At 32.0% G+C, this 26,684-nt stretch overlaps 1 protein-coding gene across 1 annotated transcript; it reads right to left on the bottom strand.

Annotated features, from left to right (window-relative positions):
* Nucleotides 1-2,021: 2,021 nt before the first annotated feature.
* Nucleotides 2,022-5,309, bottom strand: LOC108761775 (major royal jelly protein 1). The gene is made up of 7 exons (XM_018508494.1): nucleotides 5,245-5,309; nucleotides 4,877-5,098; nucleotides 4,427-4,602; nucleotides 3,382-3,600; nucleotides 2,901-3,072; nucleotides 2,378-2,604; nucleotides 2,022-2,248 (listed from the first exon to the last, which is right to left on the bottom strand). Exons 1-7 carry the CDS (start codon nucleotides 5,294-5,296, stop codon nucleotides 2,063-2,065), a joined length of 1,254 nt encoding a protein of 417 aa, XP_018363996.1. The 5' UTR covers nucleotides 5,297-5,309; the 3' UTR covers nucleotides 2,022-2,062.
* Between the last annotated feature and the right edge of the window lie 21,375 nt (nucleotides 5,310-26,684).

Genomic DNA, 26,684 nt, shown 5'->3' with positions numbered 1-26,684 from the left:
CGATGACAGATATAATAATCTCGTTTTACTGAAAATAATATGTATATATATGTATGTTAACTAAGAGTTACGTAACTTAACTGCATTTTTTGCTCTGTAATCATATTTTTACTTCCTCCGTGTTTGGATCTTTTTTGTCCAGCACATTTTTTTCACGATTCTAGGATTTTAAAAAATGGAAAAATCTCTAGGATTTCAAAAAGTGGAAAAATCTCAGATTACTTTTCAGCATCTATTATCAGTTAACTCAAATGTTAAAGTCTTTATTTGATAAAAAATTAAAATTCATGTAAAAATTAAAAAAAATTTGAGAGTAAAATTTCGCTTATGCAAAAAAAACATAGATTGTAGACGGAGGGTTAAAATTGGAGCATTGTAGGAACTGTATGTATTATTCTTTTAAAATAATTTTTTTACTAAAAAATCGTAGCTAGTGCAGACAGATATGGAAAAGTATTCAGAAAAATTGCTTACTATACACACACTACTATTTATATCACACACGTTACTACTTATATTTGAATTCCAGATACTAATATCGTACATAATATTCGTATCTGGTTGCGACGTCTCTTGTTTTTATATTTTGCCTGATATTTCGGCCTGATGTTTCACGCCCCTCGACTCGTCTCCTTTTATTTTCCACCCCCTCCGGATAAAAGTTACGCGATAAAAGCTCGAAACCCTTTTGCAGCGGCTGCTAAATTGAAACATCGTCGAAATAAAACGACGTCCCTTATTGTGATCGTCGAGTAGCAGATACATTCGCACAGGTGCACTCAGATTTGTAATAAAGATTCCGACTCCTTTACCATTTCGAGACTGCACTGCGTATACATGTATACTCATGTGTTTCAACGAAGAACGACCTGAAAAGAGCTTCTTTCTGTTTGAAAGAATAAAGTAAAAGATTGCCAGAACGTCGCGAAAAAAAAAAGAGAAAAAGATGCGCGGATTCATTACATGGACGGAATTATTCAGTCGTTCCATTACGAATATATGACTAGCTGCTGAGTTTAACGCAACGGACGGAGAAACGTCGATATTCTGGTATTATGATGATCCTCCCAAGTGAAATTTTAAATGCAAATTCAGCAATCTTTTCGAATCGCGTTTCGTCATGATTGAAAATCATAGCAACATATATCTATACGAAGTAAACAGTATTGAATATATTGTAATTTGCATATATACCATAAATTGATTCCTTTTTTGCACTACAAATATATAACGACGCAATTTAAAGTCATTCCTATATGTTTAATATAAAATAGTCCTATAAAAGAAATATCTGTTTTAAAAGAATTTTATTATTTATAGAATTTAATATTACAGACATATTTATAGCATGTTACATCGATATTTTAATTCAATTGTTTACTTATGCATATTATATCCAAAGACTATATAATACATAAAACCCGGATACCTATGTGCCCCAACCTTTTTAGAAAATTGAAAATAATATACTTTATTGGCAAAGTACATTGCAGGATCAATATATCTTAAGTATGTTCATTCGCATTCTTCTTCTTCCTTTCTTTATCAAGAACAGAAATTCTTCATGTTGAAAGAATGAAAAAGTAAGAAAAGAGAAAAAGTAAGGAATCATCAAACACAATATAGAGTGCCACTAAAGCTGCGAAGGGGCAGAACTATAAATACGAGATTACCTATCTTATATAGAATTAGTAATATATCTCAATGAAAAGTATGTTCCATCCATATTTTAGAATTATTTTCTGACATCACTATATATGACGCAAAATAAGCAAATCGAATTTGTCTCAATTTAAGCCTATTATAGGTACAATTTGATACCTCATCCTTACTAACGGGGACATTAAAATCCGTACGTTTTTTCATCTATTCAGAATGATTAAAAAAATTTCTAAAAATTCACCAACATACTTTCAACTTTCTAAAATAAATATTGGCACTTCATTTTGAAAAATAATAAAATGTAGTATAATTTATAATTAGCGAAAGATGCAAAGAAACTTGTACGAAGGAATTGCTCGGTAACTAATGATCCCTCTTAGTAGGGTAAGGATTAATAGAGCTAACCCATAATCTTTTGAATTTTTGCTAAGTCCATTTCAAAAATGCGAAAGTTTATTTCATCTAGATTTATTATACCAAGTACGAAACGTTGAAATCTATTTGAGAGACTCATTAGCTTACCCCAATAACTTAAAACTACTGACGTACATAAAACTTGAAATTTTTCATCTTGTGCGAGGACCACCTTAAAATTAACATTTAATTCACAGCGATAAAATCGTATTATCAACTATTAAATTAAATAATCATTAATAGAATTTGAAACAGTTTACTATCAATGAATGTAAAGAATAATTGCATTTGGATATCTTACCGTATTATTATCAGATTCCTTATAAACCTTCGTGCCTACAATAGACATTTCACTCATAGAGCTATAAAATATCGAATGTCCCATTGATGAAAGATCTACTGTTTGACTTGATAATTTAATCACAAGTTTAGTTTGTTTATTAGCCTTTTCTTTATTTGGACATTCTAATAGCGTTTTTATACTTATCTTATATATTTCTTTTCCCGAGAAAACAGTATAATAAAAATCTAAAATAATTATAAAAGGAATATGAAGAAATCATAGAAATATCATACCTAAATAATACTATTGATTATTATTATTTGCAAGAAAGTTTTCTATATTTTCTGAATTATTATTATATAATAAGCAAAGAAACAAAAATATATTAATATTAAAACATGAAAGAAAAAAGTTATAAATGAGAATGTTAGTTATTTAAAATGGAAGTTAAAATTCTTAATAACGTCATGTATAGTAACATCAAAAATTACGGAAATTACAATTGAAATAATATCTATAGTGGTAAAAAGCGAATACTTGCCATCATCAATGATTGTCATACCCAAGATACCGAAATCCATCGTAAAATTTTGGCTTGCTACAGAGAAGGAACCATCAGTCGGTTTCATATAATCAGATTCGACTCTGCATATACGCTTCTTAGACGAATCATACACCACTAAACCGTTACCTCCCGAGTCAGCTATAAACACCTGTATATTTACGTGTGCATTAAATTATTTAAGTCACAGAATGTAAATACAATATGACGAGTTTTTTGTACTATTACGATTAAAATGAAACGTATTATTAAAAAATGACTAACAATCATTTTATCCAAAGATTCTGTGCATTCTTTGGGAAAATAAACAAGAATATCTGTTTACCTCCCGAGTCAGCTATAAACACCTGTATATTTACGTGTGCATTAAATTATTTAAGTCACAAAATGTAAATACAATATGACGAATTTTTTGTACTATTACGATTAAAATGAAACGTATTATTAAAAAATGACTAACAATTATTTTATCCAAAGATTCTGTGCATTCTTTGGGAAAATAAACAAGAGTAGCTCCCAATAATCCTGAACCTGTTCGATTAACAGCGATATCATGGGGGATGTAAATAGTTTTCACTAATGTATCATCTTCTAAATCGAAAATCAATAGTTTTGGATTACAAACTTGATCAGTTATGATTGTGCCGGCATCCAGAACGAAAATATAATTGCAATGAATCTGAAGTATAAATAAAAATTGTATTTCATACATTTGTTATCAAGCAGATTGTTGTATGTGCATATACATTCCCTATGAAAACATACGATTGGGAACCAACTATTAATATACATAATCAGTCACACACACATAACTGTTGATTGACAAATAATAAATATTGAATTACTAATAATAATAATTGGATTCTCAATGGAAGCCATTGATGTTTAAAAGTATGATTGAGTGAACCAATGGTTACTATTATAACTCAATAGCTATGATTGACGAAAAAATGTAAGCATTGGGTTTTGCATAGAAATGATTGAAAAGACTAATTTATTTTACGATTTGAACTTATAAGATCAAATAACTGCTACTTGTCAATCAAGGGTTATGATTGAGTGTCAATAATTATCAATCATATTTTGGCAAACAGAAAATAGTTCCTAAAGTTACTACTTTAGGAATTGTGTTATCTGTACGGATTAAAGAATAAAAAATACGAAAATAGTTTTGTTCCATTAAATTCACGTTTATTTTCCACGACTGACAATTACAGCGTTATCTTTTGTAACGAGTGTCCTCGTCACAGATCGGCTATCTTTTTTGCTTGTTTATTTTAGCATTAATTAGTAATAATTAATTAATACCAATGGTTACTATTCATCAAATTACAATTGACCAATATTTTGTTACTATTAGTAGTAACATTGGATCCTAATCATGTTTTTTTTCATAAGGGACAGATATGCGTAATACCTAATAAACCACTAGTCATTTAAATATGTGACGTATAAATGATATAAGATATGATAATCTTTTAAAGGAAAGATATCAATATACATACACGCAATCGGAAAACATTTACAATACCATCGCACATACAACTGCTATTATGCCAACTCCAATTTGGATACGGACGTAAGAGCGGACCTCCTAGTCCTACCGTATTAGTTACTGTTGCCAAAGTAGCAGGCATATTAGAGCCAAAAAATTTCGGCGTAGTAATAAATATTCTACCATCTATAAGAATTTTGTTAGTTAGTCTATGTGCTTTACTAAGGGATACATTTATTTCACGAATTTTTTATAGCAATAGTGATAAATATTGCACTACGATAACACCAAAGTTCATGCATACTTGGTTATATGTAATAAAATGTACAGATTATATAATAAGATTACATATTAATTAAATACTAAAACCGTAGATAAAGTTTCGGTGTACTATAAGAAAAGTGTTTATATTTTTGTATAAAATTATTATAACTTTTTCAAATTTCTGTCATCAATTTACCATTTGCTTTAGACATATCGAAGAAGGCGCATGTATATGGATTAAAAGCGCCTGAATTTATAGCATCTTCCTTCTGCTCCTGACTGTCCCATTCATACTCACAATATTTCCATTCATGTACAACATTCACTTCTATTTCAAAACTCACAATTGCCATCGATAGAATTAGTATAATAAATAAAGAACGCCCCATTTTTACTGTCGTTAACAGAAAATAATGCTCTGAAAGTAATTCGGTTTAAATTGTTACAACAAATTGCACTTGCATTTGAGAAATGCAATAACTTACGCTATTTTTTGAAGATTCGTGCGTCTCTTAATAATTAAATCTACTTATTGGATTGCAACAATAAAATAATTTAACTGACCTATACCAGTAGACACGTCGCAAATGCAAGTATAATAATGACTGCTTTTCATTTATATCTTTTTTTGTCAAATACATATAAAAATGCTTTGAAAGAATGTTATTATATAATCGTATAATCTTAATTGTAGCTGCATTAAAAGTCTTAAATTAGATGTAATTAGAACACTTATACAATATATATAGATGATTTATGACATTTAGGTACTTGCAATAATTATAAATAATGCATGTTATCTTATCAATAATTGTTCTTCTTGTTCGATGGCACCACAGCTCATATCGAGCCAGGGCCTCTCTTATCGCAGTTCCATATTTCGTTGCTTAAGTCGTAGCTGGTTTATCTGTTCAATCCATGGCTTATCCTGTGGTTCCTGAACAACAGTTTTTTTTACACGTACAGGAAGTTAGCCTGTAGCACAACCCTTGTTTGTAGGCGAAGTGAAAGTGGGTAGAAGAGGTGTGACATTTTCGTAAATCTACCATCCGATACACCTCACTACCCACCAGGTCGATGCCAGTTAGACCGACGCCATCAATAATAGTTACCAACAAAAAAAAATATATTTGTTGTCTTTTGCAGGTATATAGTACGATGAAAAAAAGATGTAACTTTTTATTGCTTTTCTTTATTAATGACCGGATTAAACGATACGTATATGCATACAGTGCTTGTTGTAAAACTTTTGACTTTCGGCGACCAATTAATCTTTCTGACTATAAGTAGATTCGACTTTTACGATTTCGTAATCTCTAATCGTACTTCAACATATCACTTACATTTGTCTTTCGACACAAAGAAAATATAAATGTTAATAATAATATAAGACGTTAGAATATATTTGTGCATCCAAGCCGCGTGAAATCTTTTTATTTCTCAAGAATTCACCTTATGTCTCACATTTTACTTTTTTATTTTTTTAATTGTGAAATAAAAACTCCTAAATTTTTTTAGATCAATATCCAAATATGTGTTTTGTATTAAATATATGCATTTCCATCATATAACAATACGAGTACATATATTATCCGGATAAAATGATGTATTGTTCGTCAAAGGATGAATAGCTCCGCGTTTTCTACATTCAACACATGTATGCTCATCCGGGACAAATTCAAACGGATGTCTTGGATATACATATTTAACAATCTAACAACTTGATAAATAATCCTCGGTTTTATTTAACCTTTCCTTTAGGTGTTCGCAGTTTTTCTACTCTTTTATAACTGAATTGTAGCGGTAATGTAATATCGCAACTGCGATATAATTGTTTTCTATTCATCTTTTTTTGACGCAATATATATGAAAGTATTTTCAAGCAGTCTTGTTAAAGTCTCTTATTGAGTCAGTGTTATTATAACTTATCGGTAATTAATATATAACCCATAACTTATATATATATATATATTACACATAAATTATAATAACATGTGGTTATATAGTACGATATCTTATCTACCTATATGAGGACATCAAGGACGGAAAATAATGTATTTATTACCTTTGTAGGCGTATGAGGTGATAGAAAATAATGTAATTATTATCGTTGTAGTATAAGGTGATATACATTGCCGCATTTCTTTTATTTTTTTAATAATTGAATTGTAAATTAAATTTGAATATTTCTCTAGTATATTCCGAAAACTAGTGACCCCCCTTAATAGGGTAAGGATAATAATCTTGATCAAAGTAAACTTACTGGGTTTCAATATTTTCAATAAATCTGATGAACTTATAATTACAGATATATGAACTTTTGAAACAACACAGAAAAAAATGTTTGATTGAATTAACTAGAATTCTAATGGAAAATGATCCAGAATTCTAGTTAAATTTACAAGATTTCTGATTAAATCTATTAAAATTCTAGTTGAAATAACTAACATTTAGTAGATTTAATCAGAAATCTAGTAGATTTAATAAAAATTCTAAATTGTCTATTTTCCACCAGAATTCCAGTTAATTCAACCAAACATTTTTTTCCATCAAGTAATTATTATTTGCGTACATGTATTTTATGTTAGCTATTCTATTAATTACATGAGTGGTTCAAATATGACATTTTTTTAGAGTGAATATAAATCAACATATGCATTGGTAAATAGCTCTATATAAACTGCGTTCGGTTGGAATGCAGCAATTCTATTCTTGTTGTATGTCTAATGAATGATAAAAACTGGATAATGATTATATATTAACGCTCAAAGCGCGTGCAGAGTATCCAAACCGAACGCGGTTATAATTATAAACTCGCAGCAATTATTTCTTTAACGTTGTTATGATATCTGACCAAACAGAACCATGTACATTGAGCAATGTGTTGATCAGATTTCATGCGTTGATCAAGTTGCTTAAGAAAATGTTAAAGCTGTTGAATTTCGTGTAAACTACGCACACAGATCGGAAGAAATGTTATCGAAGGCACAAGTGAGCAGTGACACTCGGTACTGTCGACAGACGATTTCAACTTCTCTAATTTCGTCTTCTCGAATTTCAAAACTATCGTACTCACTGGCGAATTCGATATTGATAACATTTCAATCGCTTTGCATCATTCTATTTGAAGCCGTATCGTGTTTCGAATGTTTCTCTTCCTCGTGGTTATCACGCTTGTAAATATGCTAAATGGTTAGCAACATTACCGAGATTTTGACCAAAACCGGACTGATTGAACTTATCAACAGGATGCACCTAATCGCTTATCTATAGAACATCATAGATGTTCAGAATTTTTCTGTCGTATTATTTGAGAGACGGCAAAGTTAACTTTCAAATTCACAGTGTTCTAAATTTTCATAACAACGAGATTTAGCGAGCAAATCGAAGATTCATAATAATTTTACTGTCTTAAAAATGATTACAATAGGATATTATCTTTCAATATTATTTTACAATTATACGAGTTATATGAGATAGCTTCCAAAAATCAAATGACATCAGATTATGGGAGAGTAATGCATCCATACGTAGACAAAAATTGCAGCAGAACGCAATTATTAGATAATATTGTGTAGATAAGGCAGTGAGTGCCAAATAATAGGAGAAAACATGGAGAGGGAGGAAAAGCGATAAAGGGAGAACAAGGTACCTATCGAGTTGAGATATCAGGTGTCATGAGAGAAAAGAAACTGAACTCGCGGGTCGACACGTGATCTCTTAGAACCCTAACGAGCTCGCGGAATTACACCACGAAGAAAGTTTGAAGTACAACAGTCAAGAATTGGAAGTTGGAGCACAAACGCGGAGCGTTGGTCTACTGTCTAGACAACAGTTTGAGTCAGGAGTAGAAGTTTGGAGCGGAGTCTGTCCGAACGCGACTTGTGGTGTTCAGAATACACCGGCATTGAAGAGATCCCTTTCGCCTGGATCCACGTCAGACACTTAATTGTGACATCTGAATGAATTAAGGACTATTTATTGATCAAATCAATTAACGGAATAAAACATATTTTTGCCATTTTATGTTGCGGTATGCAAACGCATGTCGAATAATATTTTCAATGACATTTCTTGCGTCACTTCACTTCCAATTAGACTTCACTTTCAATAGTTTGACTATAAAGCGAGATTATTGTACATGTACTCACATCGCGTATATTTCATTCTTGAATAAGGATGACGTTTGCGGCCTCTGATCAAGTCCGGCAGGACTTAGTACGCAGAAACCGGTAAGCGCTTTATAGCGACAACTAAATCTTGCACGTACAAACGGGCAGAGCGGTAGGAGAGATGACGCCGAGAAAGCAGTGTTTTGGCTCACTGGCGCTTGGGCTTTGCCAAACTTTCTTCGTAGCACGGCACAGAAATACAAGGAGTGAAGTTCCCTACTCCTTAGAAGTTACTCGTTCCGGTCGTGTACACATAATACATCTGATGATGGGTTAATTATGGAGAGATTCTTGTGCTTGCACATTAATTTCTATCAACGATATTAGTCCGAGAGAAATTTATTATTTACGTATTAAAGCGTTTCTCAGAGATATTATATTGTTAAGAATAATTATGATAATTATTAAACTATATCTTCAGCTTTATTGATACACATATATATAAATCGTAACTCACACACACACACACACAGAGTTTCTCTCTCCCCCCCCCCTCTCTCTCTGCTTAACATACTAATAAATTGCGATTACCAATTAAAAACTGATTCACATCACTGAATTGCTGAGCAAGACCGAGTTAATTGGACTCATCTACCGGATATATCTGATCGTCTACATCGAAAATATCATCTGTATGATTAGCAGACCGATCCGACGTTATTTTTTTCTAAGAATTCACTGCAGAATTCTCTGACAGCTTTATTAACAGGATTTTTTGTTTCCGCATTGTTTGAGAGACAGCAAGATCAGCTTTAAGATTTATGATGCTTTGGAAATAGATCGCAAAATAATTGAACAAGCTAAATGGATTATTTTTAATAGGAATCAACTGTCGGATAGTGATAGAATAATGATTGCGTTGAATAATTTACAGGAAGCAATCAAATAAGACTAAAGTTTTAAACTGAGCTCTGAATTTGCAATATATGTGCTTATTTATTTTTTAAAAAATAAATTAAATCTAACATACGATTTTATGATCAATATTCATAGTCGGTTTTTATATTTAAGACTAATTTAAGAACTTTATTGACATTATAAACTTATTTGAAACATTTTTTTATAATTCACTGAAAAAATTTACTAAATCTTAATATTTTTTCAATAGTGCTAATTTACTTTCAATAAATAAATACATATTTACTCCACAAAAATGATAATTAAATGAAATTAATGGTTCTTGTATCAAATATAAGTTTACATTTAGTAAATATTCAGTTAGTATTATTCGAACAAATATTTGTTAAAATTTAGTACATTTTTTTCAGTGTATATATGAGATATTTGTTTTCATATAACGAAAGCAATATCACCATATTGATATTTATATACCGAAGTTTATAATAGAACGTACTAATATTCAGAATGCACGCAAAAAGTAGCGAATAATACTACCGCGTCTTGACAATATACAGGCTCGTAAGTGTATTATGTAAAAATACTCGTATAAGTATAGTTGTGTCTAATCATGAAAATATCGCGATATCTTTACGTTTAAATATTTTAAAAGAAACAACACAAGAAAAATTAAATAAGCCGTATTAAAGGGTAAAGCGTTTATAACGCGAAATTATTTGTTGTCATTTAACAACTTTAATGGCTCGTAATGCAGGCGCTGTGCAAAACGACATTGCTAAAGAACTGGTGAGATACCGGCAAGTTGATTATTGCTCAAGAGCAGTGAGATTATTTTAAAAAATATATATTCATCGTACATCTACGATGTGTATTACAGCATAAAAAAGAATATAACTCGAAATGATTAATTTAAAAAGGTACATTGAGCGGCATATTATTGTTAAATTATCTTTTAACAAGAATTTGTAATCAATTTAATTTCTATTCTTTTTATCAACGAAAATATTGACAATTAATTAATCGGAGCTTTTTCATTCCAAATACTGTGTATCTATTTTTATAACTTATATAAAGTGATAACTAATCGTACCTATATTGCAATTCTATTAAATTATTTAACGAATATAATTAATGTATCTATATATTTTCTCCCCAGAATTTCTTCTTTTCCATTTTCAATTGCTTGAAGACTGTGAAATGCATTATTAAATTCGTAGTGCCAAATTATATTTTAGTTATTTTTAATTACTTCTATAGTATATATATCGCTACTGCTCCTATTATACATTATTAATTTGATTAAAATAATGGAGTTAAATAATCTAACCCCAAAAATATATGTATTAAATTTGACTGAAATTTATTATTTATTCGAGTATAAGTATACGTTAATATATAAATATTGCTTACGTTAAAACTGAGCAATTTAATCACAGAAATGAATTGATTTACATTTTGACACATATAAAAGTCAAAAATAGTAAAATGTCATTTACTTAAGAGATTGAGTTACCATTACTCCTTTGATATTCAATAGTGTGTTTCGCCATTTCGGTTCGGTTCTGAATTGTTCTAGTAGAAGCTACCTACGTGTAGTCAAGCTACGTGCAAGTCACTCAGGACCGCACTACGTCACTTCGTGTCGAGTTACTTCGGTGTTATCTCGCTGTAGTGAACTCGCTGTCATTCGAGCGTTATCGTGGGGTGCGAGTATTATCGGCGCGTCACGCATATTTCGAGAGTAACGGGCGAAATTGCGACGTCGTGGTCGTGGATGGAAACGAGTAATGCCGAAATTGCGACGTCGAGCTGAGCTTTCACTTTCGCCTACAGCGAGCTATCGAGCTAGTTTTACGAGCTTCTGTGTCACCCACCCGTAATGTGGTTTATCACCCCCACGAGAAATTTGCTCCTCCAAAACTTGCCCTTGATGGAGTTGGTAACTTCGAGTCAGCCTTTCGACGGTCGTCGCAATACTGTGTTATAGCACAAAAAATGTGTTTAGAGATTGCAGATTTCTAGATCGGTGAGTACACACATTAAATCCTACGATAATTTATTAAATAGTCACGAAATGATGAATATAATGTAATATAATGCACTGAAATTTAATTGTCCTTTATTCAATTACCACACTCCAAATCCAATCTCTAATAAGACTTTACGTAAGACTTCATATACATGTGTTAATTTTATCGTTTCATAGAAGTGAAAAATGTATTTGCAAATTTGCATAGAAACATCATCATATGTCAAGATTTGCTTTGACTAAAAACAAGATTATTCTTTTATTTGATTTATTCTTATCGATCCAAGTTTCACTTATAATTAGTTTTCCATGTAAGAATAACACTATACTAAATATTAAATGTGTAAATCCATTTTTATACAGTACAGTCTGTTATTTTTACATGAAAAATTAAATCACACACATATATGAAGTCACTTATTATTACACACTTAAATTTACAGTATATTTTCTTTATACTTTAATTTATTTTATCTATGCAAAAGTATAGAGAATTTAATTAAGGTATTAATCTAACAAGATAAATTAAGCAGAATTAATACTAATTCTTCTTATTTCTCTTATTCATTTCACTATTAATTCGAAGCAGAAGAATTTTTTAACTTTAAAAAATTCAATGTTCAGTGAATGATAACAGTGAATTATCTATCACAAAACGAAGTGATACACTCTCCAGCTCTGTCGGCTAGTTTCCGTAGATAGCGTAGGTTATATACTGTTACTGGATTTTCGAAGAGATAGTCGTTTGCTCAACAATGCATGAAATTCGAAAGTGGACCGGATTATCAGTGACAGCCGATGCTTCTTCCATATACGAATCACGATGTATACCGTTAAGCTCGTGCGGTCGATTTACATGATGGCGGATGACTGTTAAACGAGAAATGCGGTGGGTTAATCCACTAGCTTAAGATTTATTAACGGATATATAACACACATGCAAATAGTGCGCTGCATGGCAAATGATGTGGCGCGTGCGTTTTCAAAGGAAATTATTTAGATTGTTGTCAAACATTCGGCCTGACACCAATTATCGTGTAGATCATTAGCTTCCTTTGCATATTAATCCATTAGCATATTAATCTTTGTTACCCAGCTGTATTTCGTCTCTGCTTCCACGCACAGATAACGTGCCGTAATAAATTTATGAACTGACAAAGGGATTATAACGGGTGCTGCGCAGGAAGGTAGGCGAATGTGAATTTATGCAAATAATTACGGTTTAGAGTTCAGTTATATCCCATTTTAAGTATGCTACGATTATTTAGTTTTAACTAGTGCAATATAGTTCGATATTGTTAGAAAGGAATATTTACATTCATACAGATAGTACAGACCTCTACAAGGGATGTCCTAAAGACGTTCAGATGACGTCACTTCGTTCTAAGAATGTTTCCAGGACGTTCCTCGGATAAAGTGTACTATGTGAAGAGTACGAAGTTTCATTACAAATACTTTAGAGCATCTGATTGATTAATCAAAAGAAAGAACTTTACTAATTGATCAATCAAAGAATCGCTTTAAGTATTTCATATTTGTAACATTGCATTGACCGTACTCTAAAATGTCTGATAGAAAACGATGAAGATGCAGTGGCGATATAGAATTATGTCCATTTTTTGGATTACAGTGTTAAATTATTATAAGGTAGAACGAGGCTTTTTCGTCTACAAGGCAATCCGGCCAGCAATAAATCCTTAATCTTTCTGAACACTACATATTGAACATTTAAATTTTATAGTTTAAAGGATATGGCTTGTGTTCTCAAAAAACAGTCATGTTTGTGTAATTCATGTTATGTAGTTGTAAGCAGGTCACTGCAAAGAGTTGTGTTTGCTGCCGTGTTTGATTCAAATCAATTAAAGTTAAAACTGATAAAATAGCCTGGTTTTATATTGTTAAAAAATAAAAGAGAGAATGTGTTAATTATCAAGTTAGATTGGATATAAATAGCTGAAAAACATTGCACGATTTATTCTTAAGCATAGATATCGTATCTCTTATAACGAACAATGTACAGATTGTTGTAAATAACGTCATCAGTTATCTATTTGTTGCTTTATGAATGCTAAATTATAAACTAAAAAAGGATAAAGAAACACGTTGAATATCAAAACGCAAATAGCTGAGAACATTGCATTATATTCCTATGCTATAGATATCGTATCTTGTAACGAACGATGCACAGATTGTTGTAAATACATCATAATTATTCGTATCATATAAAATAAAAAATACCCTTTTACATATAAAAAGATTTCAGAGGTGTGTTATAGTATTATATTATGTTTCATAAATAAAATATTTAAGTATGCTAGTCAAAATAAATTGAATCAGTTCAATAAGAAAATTATATGCGATTAATCATTCCATTATCTATTTTCCCAATTTCATTATTATTCTATTTCAGCAATAATAATAACGATATTGAATGTGAGCTTTTTAAACATCCTTTAAACATGCTTTAAATAAACTTTTCAATCTTTAACTTTGAATTTATGCTTATATACAATAAATTAAAAAACAAAACCAATTGAACAATAAACATAATATTATTTTAGTTGTAAAAAATAATATAATACAATATATGATCAATATATATCCAATAACTAAAAATTTAGTCAAAAAATCAATGAAAAGATCTGCAAATATTAATACTGATATGGAAAATCAATGGAAAAAATTTGATTAATTCTACAATTGCAAATATGTAATGTAATACATTTGTATTAATAAATATAATCCTTTTTAGTTAATAAAATATCTACCTGAAACAAGAGACGCTCGTGTGATGTACAGTGCGTTGCACGAATGCCTAGGGTTCGATTTTAGAAGTCTATGTTTCGTTCTTAGTTTTTACGTTTACGAATGATACGACCGGATGTTGTATCAGCGATCATGAATATATATCGTAGGTTAGTAAATTTTGTGTTTCGACAGCCGACCGATGTACGTAACCTCAGTTTTGATCAGTGAAATTTCTGAAATATTCCGAAACTTAATTGAAAGGAGTCAGTGATCGAAGCCTTTAATATATCAGATAAGTTGTAGTTTTAAAGAAGTATAATTGCTTTTACACTTGCCAATAAGAAAATATACTTTGTGGTCCTTTTTTCTTACACAGGTAATAAAATATAAGCGAAAGGATAGTTAACAACGCAATGTTTGTGACGAGAAGTTTATCGAATATTTCAGAAATTTCACTGATCAAAACTGAGGTTACGGTCGGCTGTCAAAACACAATTTATTAACCCTACGATATATTCATGATCGCTGATGCAACATCCAGTCGTATCTGTCGTGAACGTAAAAATAACTAAGAATGAAACATAAACTTCTAAAATCGAATCCTAGGCATTCGTGCAACGCACTGTACAATGTTATATTTCAGCTTGGTGTAATAGAGAAATGTTTATGCGGAGTATGTATATACACAGAGTAAAGTATTTATATATATTTCACTCGTGTGTGTGTGGGGGGGGGGGGAGGTGCGCGTGCGTGCGTGCGTGTGTGTTTGTTTATGTAATGTATGTATACCTATGTATACGTTCCCATGACTGTGAGTTCAGATTACACAGAGCGCGCGAAATGTTAAATACGGTATATCTACTGTATATTAGAACATTTCCTGTATACGTCCCGTATATATGTACGATACGTGTTTACATGTGTATTCGTCGAATATTGAGGTATATGCATTGTTTAGAGATGCTTCGGAACGTAGCTGGTTATACAATACAATAGTAATTACCTTTCATGCAAACTATGCGTTCCTCTACAATACCTTGCGCGTAATCGATAGCCGCGCTGCAACAAGTAGACATATACAAGCCAACCAAACGAGAGCGGCGACTTTCATTCCGATACACTCGAGGATCGTTACTGTACGACCAATCTACCTCCGAAACATTAATAACCACGTGTATCTCCATTATTCTATTGTCATATTTGTCTAACTACACGTTGTCTTCTCTCCTCATTGAACACGCTAATTAAAGATGAAATTAAATAATATTGATGATATGCACAGTATGCCCGAATTAAAAATGTAACATTATTTAAATGATATAAAAATCTTTTGTAATTGAATCCGATATAAGTAATATAGTAATTCATCATATTGTAACTATAAAATATATTCGAAAGTTTTAGAAGTATTTCAAAATATTGTAACATCACAAGAAATTATATCAACAGATAATTGATAAACAATTTAAAAAATTAACAATAAATTACACAACAATAATAATAAGGGTTGTAAGTTACACTAAACCATTATGTAAATAATCAAGAAGTTGTAACTGAACCTCATTGCCTAATATTTCTATGTAAATATATATTTTTCCGTTGTATAAACTGCACATCAATTACTGTAGGGTTTGAAACGCAAATTGATGCTGAAATATGAAGATCATAAATTAAATTGATAGCCAATTTAATAATAATGCTAATAAACGTCTTAAAACACCGCAAAGAACTTGTATTGCGAAAAATATAACTCAGCCAAGATATTTTTCGCAATGAGTTCCTTGCAATATTTTAAGATGCTTGTCAGCATTATTGACATTCAATTTAAGTTGTTATATTCATATTTTAGTTTGAGTTTTCAATTGAATTTCAAATCTAATAATATTGCTGTGCAGTTTATATATAACTAAAAGACGTATTTAATATTTATAAAATATTTAAACAATATATTATTAGACACCAAGATCCGATCTCGACCACGCGCGCGCATTTGGCGTTTCTTCAATTATTAAAAACATTAATATTGTTTATATATATCTTTTATGCTTTACAAAAAGAATACTATTATATTTCTAGAATGACGGAAAAAAAAGAAAAATAATTTACTAAAATACTTCTATTTAAGATAAAATCAATCTTTTTTATTAATTATTAATCAATTTATGGTATCTAAGGTATGATAATATAATATTAACTCCAGGCGGTAAAGTTAGACGGTTTATCGCTTTTAAGTGCATTGTGCTTACGCGCAAAGCACACTGTTCTTGTTGGAACTTGTCGCTCTATAAATTGCAGATAAAACTCAATGGCTACAGAAGAAAGCGAATAAAAGTTCACTCGTAGCGCAAAACTTTCTGCATTCGTCGCTACGACTACGTTCGATTCAGGGTTTCATTTTACAGCCTTTAACGCTATTATTTGATATCGTTGCTATTAGTTAAGCAGTATTTATGCCCAACTTTGGTAATAACGTGTTCAAATATCTCCCCAGAGCCTTTTATAACGTTCCCTCGAGCAATTAAAATACGCATGGTTGTCACCGGATGGTCCTTTTTTATGACTAACCGTTCGCTATTACCACAATTCCACCAGAACGGCCACTATCCAGTCGTCGCGTCGTTCGTTGGTGTTAAGCCGCGTGCGAAAATGGCTTTTCTTCTCTCGCCAGTTCTCCCGACTTGCTAATTAAATAAAAGAGTCGACAAGAGAAAGAGGAAGCCTACCTTACCCACCCCCCTATCAGCTGTGACCGCGCACACGGAAAGAACTCAAATGAGGAAGTATCTGCAAAGGTAACTTCCACTCTTCTCCTCCTTTGTTCCTTCTTCTCTATTCTTCACCATATTATTTAACCTCCTATCCGGCAAGTTCACAATAGATTTTCCTGTTGCTGTCGAAAGTCTTTTATCTTTTATAACCTTCGTTCATTTCTTTCTGCGATTCTTTGCTCAATACATTGCTTCTTAATGTGCCCAGATGATTTCGGTAGACCTTATACATCTTGATTTACGATAATGTTGCTGACTCTAAATATAAATCACTATTTTCAAGCTAGCACTGCTTTTATGATCTGAACCTTTTTATCCATCGATTTATATGGAAAAGCTACAGATATATATCACTCTTTGCCTTCAACAAATTTCTGTATCGAAAAGTAACTCAAACAAAGAGACTTTTTACTTGAGAAATATCGTTCGGGGATCTTAGAAGATATCAAGAAATAAATTTTGCTCTCAAAAAAAATTTTTCTTCCTTCCAACAGACTTGTGTCTTTACCATGAATCTTATCGTGCATCCAACCGTACATTGGATCGACGAATTAGAATATGCGCAGAAATTGAACGGATAGAACCATACGAGATATACTCGGGATAACTTCTCGCTCTCGAAATCCTCTCTACTTTTTCTTCTAATCGATCGTGCATGAATATTTCTACATTGCTACGAGACAAGCTGAAAGAAACTGTTATGCGTTTAATAGTCGTGCACGACATATCAAAAGGAAGCGATGGATGGAAACACACTTTATACGCACACACATGTATATACATGGCCATGTACAATTCAAAGAAAACCGAAAACATCGATGGCTTATTGAAGGAAAGGTCCGGTGTCTTTTCGTCGCGATTTCAAGTCTCGAGCGCTTGTTTCGTCCACGTAGACAAAGGAGCCGTGGCACACGTGTCTTTAATGTCTGAGTCGCGGATTCATTATCCTTCTTTCTGGAGTCGTTGGTCGTGAAACGCGCCCGGACGAGCTCAATCTAGATCTTAGAGAGTCCAACCATAGAGAGTCAATCGAGAACGTTATTCGAGAGCGTCAGTCGAGAGCGTCATTCGAAAGAGGCAGTCGAGGATAAGCAGTCGTCTTCGAGCCACGATATTAAGTCATGCAGTGTGTTGTAACGACCCAAGGCGACGGCCTTACACTGAAAAAATATATAAGTCAATTTTAATAAATATTTAGTTGAATACTGCCAACTAAATATTTATTAAATATAAAGATATATTTATTTGATACAAGAAATGTTAATTTGATTTAACAATCATTTTTTTTACTAAACAAATATTTATTTACTGTAAGTAAATGTTTAGTTGGCAGTATATTGAACTAAATATTTATTAGAATTGACTATATTTTTTTCTCGGTGTAGGCATGGTCGTGTCCGTTCAATCACCAGGCGACATCCCCAGACGTTGCCGCGCAGTCGGCTCAGGGTGTCTACCTAAAGCGCAAAAATACACGCTGCGACATAAACGATATAAGACGCGCACAAGTGAACTTGAATTTTCATTAGACACTTTGTACTGAGACATTACGGATTGTGTAAATATACTTCTTCACACGAACTTGAGTGCTAGCATTTACTGCGAATCAACCCAAAACGCGAAAAGACAGTGCGTTCCCTAAGTGGTTCGTATTAAGAGACGAAATAGGAACAATATATGAACCATTACGTGGTGCATTTAATATTCATGATATCCTCGCTTAGTAAAGTGGACTTACTTAGAAGTAATATAAATGATAATTTGTGCCATTGTTCTTGCTTTACAGCTCAACCGACTTGCAGTATTAACAATCATCAACGTCGAACGAGGAGCTCGTGCGCCAAGTTCGATTCTGAGCAACCGTTGCGCATATCCGAGGAGAACATAATTCCTCGATGAAAATTCATATAAGGAGCTAGTAACGACGGCAAATAATATTCAGGAAAAGTACCACCACGCTGAGAGCGCGGTAAGTAATTTCTCGCCCGGGAAAACTGAAGTTGCGGTGAGACTTGCCATCGAAGTACCTATGTTCTACTTACGTGAAGCACCTAACTGCACGAAATAGCGTAGTAAGTACAAACATTAGCGAGTAAATTCGCACCGTCATTATCACTGAATTTCGTTTACGTCGACATAAATGTACATGTAAATTATGTATGATATTCGTGAATTTCATAATTCCTGTTTCGCGTATAGATTTATAATGGCAAATGTTTCGCCAGAATTTTATACTTGTGATTTTATACTTGTGATATACAAAAAGGTAGAAAGAATCGTGACACTTAACTCTTTCGTGATCAGCGGGACATATGTCCCACTAGAATTTCTCTCAATAAATTCAATGGGATATCTCTGTCTTACTTATGATCCGTGCAATAAAAAAAATTTTTTTTTTAAATTAAATCGGTGATGAAGGAGTTAATAAAATGGAGCTATGTGCACTGAGAGAAAAAGACAACGATGGCAACTATAATAGTGGCAACTATACAAGCTTTATATATAAAATTAATATACATATAGTTAAATAAACTAGTTTATAATTATCCCATATCAATTGTAAAATAGTTAATTCAATGGTATGCATTATTTAATCATGTATATACATTTATTTTACATAAAAAACTAATATAGTTGTTATCACTTTTGTAATCGCGCGCGCTATCATTATGTTTTTCTCTGACAATGAGTGTATAAACTCTGTTAGCAAAAGGAGGGAAATCGTCTAAACTTTAGACAAATTTAACGCTATCTCAACTTGCGGAGTAACAAAACGTATATGCAATTCACAAATATAATTATACGCTCTTAAACCCTGAACTACTCCACTTATGAAAACACGACGAGGTTGACCACGCAATTGAGATCAGGTAATAATAATTACACATCCTCCCTCGTTTCTCCCTTAATTCAAAAGCCACTAGCAATAAGGATCGCGTTGTCGTAATCGTGGTATTAACGGTATGGCATTAACTCCCTAGTGTACCGTGCACCAGCTTTTCCGAGACAACTCATGTGCTGCTGTGATTCGGTTCGTCTGCGAAACAGGCTCTCCTGCCCTCAAATAATTCCTTCCAGTTTGGGCGAAGTTAATCCCGCCGGATCATATCATATTACCTCGCTTGAGTTTAAGGGACTAGCACCGCGGAGTGCGGACCCGGTGACAGTGGTACCAGCATAAAGTCCGGCGAGAGAACCGAGAAGGAAGAAAGGGAAACGGCGCCGGTGGCGACGGCAGAAGCGAAGAGGGAAGGGTTGAGGGTGGCGAGGTGACGGCGGAAGAGGAATTCCAGAAGATCCACGCGGATTACGTACGTGATTGTACGACGGTGACGTCACCGTGGCCATTGTTCCCGTTGTAATATACGAGCAGGCATAATCCTCAAATTACGTTCCCGTAACGTGGTGCTTCCGTCCGTCCGTTTGCGCCTGTCCGGGGCTCACGTACGCACGATAATAGTTTCCTGCATAATAGTTTACTAATGACGCCTTCATTATCATATGCGGGCCGTCGGCCTCGTCGTACTGTCGCACGCACATATATAAATTAACGCTCCGATCTCTTCATCCACGGATGCAATCGCGAATCATGATTCGCGCCAACATTACGTCGCTTGATGGTTTCTGATCGTTTCACGTGACCACTCGCAAATTTACAGAAATTTGCCTAGACGATTATGTAGAACACCGCCGGATGTCTTAGTTTCTAATTCGCGATAAGGTTTAGAGCCCCATTTTCGGCAGCTTCCAAGTTAATCTTTGGATCATTTCGTTTAATTGCGAGACAGTTGTAGACCTGTACCTTTGATTTCACAAATAAAGATTATCTAGGCTTTTCAGAATATTTCTGCGTATCCCTTACTAAGAAAATGTTTGTAATACTTTATGATTTTATAATAAAATCTTAAATCAATGAAACTTTAATGTGATATTAATTTAAAAAACTGTAATCCGTCAATGTCTTATTCTATTAATCTATTATTCATTCATCTACTATTGATGTTTCTAATAGGTGCTTGTATTAAGTACTTTTTGAAGCTGATTGAAAGCTGCTTGCAGAAAAGGTCATATCAATCACGCGAAAAAGTGCTTGGAACATTGATTAATCGTCTACGAACTTTTATTTCCTTCTACCTTTCATCTCATTAATTTTAGTCAATATGTTGCTTTTATGCTATTAGAACAGTGCAGTGATGTAATGTAATTTATGTCATAATTAAAAAATTTGCCATTTCATAGATTTATTGTGAAATAAAATCATACGCGGAAGGAACAGTTAAAGTATTTAATAATTTCGCTATATAAATATATGTAGATCTAAAAATAATTTTGTTAGACCATCAAAGTAAATATGTAAAAAACTCAGTTGCTAGAATGCCAAAACTTTCTGCTGCACTGTTCATTATGCTTAAAAATCCTACATTATTTTGATGGTCCAAAACAAAATTATTTTCAGATTTGTATCTAGCTAAATTTTTTAATATTTCAACAACACCGTTCTTTCCGTATACATTAAATATGTAATAATGAGATTTTTTTCACAGTATAGACAGATTTTCATATAAATTGAACGGTACGTGAAATGTAATCTTCATCTTATGCTTCACCTTTTTTTCTTATGTTTTATCAAAATTCACAGACGCGACATCATTTCCGTAGGATTTATCGTCGCAACTATGTAATTAGATGTTCAACATTTTTATGTTGAACCCACACACTCCCGTCAGCATGATGTAATGGGCGCGATAAAATGGGCCATTCGTGTTTGCGATTTTACCAGTCGATGCCCATCGATAGCGCGTTATCCGGACAACCGGTTTGATGCGTAGGAGCACACTTTGATAAATGCCGCATCAAAGCGTTTTATGTCAAGAGTAAATCGACATTTTCATCGGATGCGCATAGTACGAACGTCAGCTTTTACCATAAAAAATTTGCAAATATATATATATTTTTTCACATATACACACATACACACGCACTCACGCGCGCGCGCGCGAGCGCGCACACACACACACACACACACATATATTTAGATTCATATATATAAAAAAGGGCCGATACATTCACGATAGTCGCGTGAAATTGTGTAAGAGAGAAATTCGCACGACGCACGGCACTCGTGCGTCATTATTATCTCACGAGAGCTTTCCAGATAAAGCGATGCTTACTGATAACGAGGCGCGCGATAGTGAGATATTGTTCGGCTAACGCTTTTTGAAGCGTACATATTTCACGAACGCCGGCCGTAATTACGATCGACTTAACTGATGTATCTGACGTCATTCCTCTCGTGCAGGTTACCCTGCGGTAGCGTAATCTGATACGTAAGTTCCCGACGTATCGCCCGGTATTAGTTTCCGCGCGGAAATGTATCGATGAACCTAGCCGATGCGAAAGGTATCTCGATGCTGGAAGAAAAACCGGTGTTGCTATTAACTAACGTTTTTCGTAGTTTCGGATATGTTGAACCATCCATCAAAACATTACTAAGATTGACGTATGCATTTCGTTACAAGAAAAAAGATAATTAGAAAGATAATAAAATATTTTTGTTTCCAGATTAATGAATTTAAATAAATTTGACTCTCTCTTCGTATACTGTTAGAAATGTAACCACGAACTTCCTTTACATGTAAATGAAGCTGGTGGTTATGAACGAAATTAAAAGTAATGAATGATTTAACTGAAAATTAAGTTACAGTAGTTACTTAAATGTAATGAACGTGTACATTAAATTTCATAAATTTAATGTACTTTTAATAAAATTTTGTGAAAAATACATTAAATTTTATGTACATGTACATAAATATACTTTTTAGTTACAAATACATTAAATTTAATGTAATGTCATGAAATTAAATTCAAATTAAATTCAATTATGTAACTTAAAAGTTAATGAAATTTAAGAACATTTCTAACAGTGTAGATATTATGGATCATTCCGATGATTGAAGTATTTGGTTAATCCGAATCAGATATACATAGAAAGCGAATACCTATTTTAGAATCTTCATTATAAGTAATTCAACTATACTGTTAAATTTGTAATGTCAAATTATGCCCGATTTGATATTTTTAGTTCTTACAGATCGTCACTGCTCCTACTCAATATGTCACTGATTTAATTAAAATGATAGAGTTAAACAATTTAATTTAAGAAATTATATTTGATAAAATTTGAAGTCTATTTTTTACAACTAAACTAGCATACGCTTTTAGAACATAAAGTGAAAAAAAATAAATTATACATGTTTGATATTTAGAGAATGCGAGAAAGAAGATTCTAGTGTAACCTAGTGCAGAAATAAAAACAGACCTTTATTATTTCCTTAGCGCGTATATTAATATAAACGCTTTTATTATGAAACTATACAATTGGATCACAGAAGTAAATTAATTAGAGGTTTGTCTAATCACATGTTTTGTATTAAAATAATACATTTCGACACACTTGAAAGTTGAAAATGACAAAATGTTATTCAACTTATAAAACTAATTTAAATATGATCCTTTTATATTTAACATGTAATTGTAGATGTAAAAAAAATTAAAATGCGGTCGTTTCGCGACATTTTCTATCTGAAAAGAATAAATTGGAACCACAACGAGCTAATCAGCTCAAAGATTTGGCAGGAGGGAAAGTTCCGCCTGATTTTTCCAATATCTGGATTATCCGTTAGGCAAGGAAGTGGAAACCGGAGTCGGCCAAATTGCGATCGTGCGAGAAGAAGAAGAAATTGATCTCAGTAGTATCTCTATCCTAGCTTTGTAATTTCATAAGGAAAAGGAGTCGGGCTCGCACCCTCCCGCCATTGAGAAGCCCCGAAGATTCCTATCTCGCGTTTTCGTTTCCATTTACCTCGATTCTCGCGCAGTTGCCGGGCGGAGAATCCCGGAGAACTGGCGATTCATGTGGCCTAGAAATAAGTTAAAAGCGTTATAGACTATGCAGAGTAGCTTTTCAAGTTGCAACATGTGACGGAATCGGTATTAATTATTCAAATAATTGGAGAAATCATATTATGTAAAATAAATCATATAAAAATAGAGATGATCTTCGTATGATCTTGAAAAGTCCATTTTTTCGAAAATTGATTTTACCATTATTTGTCTCCCTTAAAGCCATACAATTTTTGTCTAAAACATTTTTGCTTACTGGGTTTAATTTTTAAAATATTCTGATGTTTTGTTTTAGGTATCCTACTCTGTATAATATGTATGATATAAAACAGGGAACTATCTAGTTTATATTAAAACTTTTACATCTAAAATGTAAAAGCGTATTACCGCTAGTACTTAGAACTACAGAGTGTGTTTCTCTCATTGAAATTTAATTTAAAATTTAGTTATTAAAACCATTAGATCTCATTTAACAAGGTAATAAATTAATTTGAATACTGAGATATGATACAATGTTATAGCTTTTACTAACTAGACAAAAGAGAGAACTTATGTAAACAGTTAAAAAAAAATAAATTAAAAGAATTTGTTATCATTAACTGTTGAAAATGGTTGTTTCCTCTTGAGCATTAAAATGAGAAATTCGCACAAACATAAATGTATTTGTCTTTGCGAAATGAGTAATCTCGTATGAATTGAGGATTTCGTTTGAAATAATACAGGGTGTCTTAGCCGTATGAGTGAAGGCAGCGATGGGAAAACGCTCAAACAGATACGGCAACACATGCAAACGGTTGTGAGGTATTCTAGCGAAAGCAAGAAACATAACTAACTTCGAAACTACGCGACTAGCAGTCGCAATCCCTCTCGGATCCTTGATTTTCACAGTCCGAACTTCTGTATAGCAACACGCGCCACTGATTCAGTAATCAAGATATAATACTTTCGCCAAAAGAGCCACATAGTTTGATGTATTCTCATCTTATTTTAAAGTTAATCTCGCTAAATTCAGTATTTACGCATTCTTTTTAAAATGTAAAAGACCTATAAAATTTAAGCAATTTGCAATTTTATAAGTTAATCTTAATAAATAATCAATTCGTTCATATAATTTTGTAATATTCTTTATTAATAATGATAAATATGAATGAATTTTTTATATTACTTCAAAAGTTGTTTCAAGATTTGATATTTGTTTATTATTATAATAATTGTAAAAATTGTCAATTTTTAATGTAAATCAATATAATATAATAAAATATTACATAAAACATTTCGAGATTATTTATTTTAATTATTTGAATAATAAATAAAAATGCAAAATAAAATGCAAAAGTGTATTTTAAGCACAATAAATGTTTTAATATGTTTAGTCAAAAACGTAATTTCAATCAAATACGTAATTTCAATCTTTTTTGTTTCTTGTTTAATATAATCCAATTGTTTTCCAACATCTTATTTTATTGGATTTTTTTAAAACTTCATATCTATATATGAAAATATATAAAAATCCTAAAATATATAAAAATCCTGAAAATATATAAAAATCCTAAAATATCTATTTTGTGTAATTAATATTCATTCCAAAATATATGGCATTAATAAATTTTATTTATTTGACAAGAAGTTTACCATCAGATGGAATTGCAGTTTCCTATAGTAACAATATCAATAATGTAGGGAGCAAGATACAAGAATACAGAAACCACCAAAAGATATCCTAAGCTGCTAATATTAAAAATGATTAACTGCAGGTAAACTTTGTTGGATGTTGGATAAGACACAATTTTCATATTGCAATATATCCCAGTCCGATACAATCAACAGTCAATAATCTGTTAAGTCTTCCTGTCATATTTGAAAAAGGCAGTGAAAAAGTTTATTTCAAAACGAAGGAAAATTTGAAAAACTAGAGATATATATTTTAACAAGTAAATTGTATCTTAGTCTTTTGACAGTAACATTATTTCACAGGATCACTAATTATTCAAAAAACAATGTAAATAAGAAAATTCGAGACATAAGACGTCTTATAAAACATCTAAAAAACTTTACGAGAACTGCCTAAAATATATATTTAAAAGTTGTCATATATGATAATTTATGTTCCGATTTTTAGCTTTGTTATTTGAATAATTTGAAAAAATGAATATAGAAAAATATAAATCACGCGAAAGAACCGACATCTTAATTTAATAATATACTGACAGTTAATTGTCGATATTTGAATAAAAAACAGCTGATATAATCTTTGCTTATTAATTACATATTTCTTTAAAAAGTATTAAAAATCAATACACAAATGAGATTGTTAGTAATACGTAATTTCGTAGAACTGTTCTTTTTAAAAAATATAGACAATATTTTAAATATTACACAAGTGTGAATTATATATCTTGCTTTTCTCTTTTTTATAAATTAATAATAAATTAAGATTTCACTCTGTCTCTGCTTTTAAAATTATGTATAATAGTTCGGCAGACAATCCTGTGATAGTTAATAGACAGAATGAATCCCCTGGGGATA

The sequence above is a fragment of the Trachymyrmex cornetzi genome, unplaced genomic scaffold (assembly GCF_001594075.2).
Source record: "Trachymyrmex cornetzi isolate Tcor2-1 unplaced genomic scaffold, Tcor1.1 scaffold262, whole genome shotgun sequence".
Taxonomy (NCBI): Eukaryota; Metazoa; Arthropoda; class Insecta; order Hymenoptera; family Formicidae; genus Trachymyrmex; species Trachymyrmex cornetzi.
This window is presented reverse-complemented; position numbering and strand designations above follow the sequence as displayed.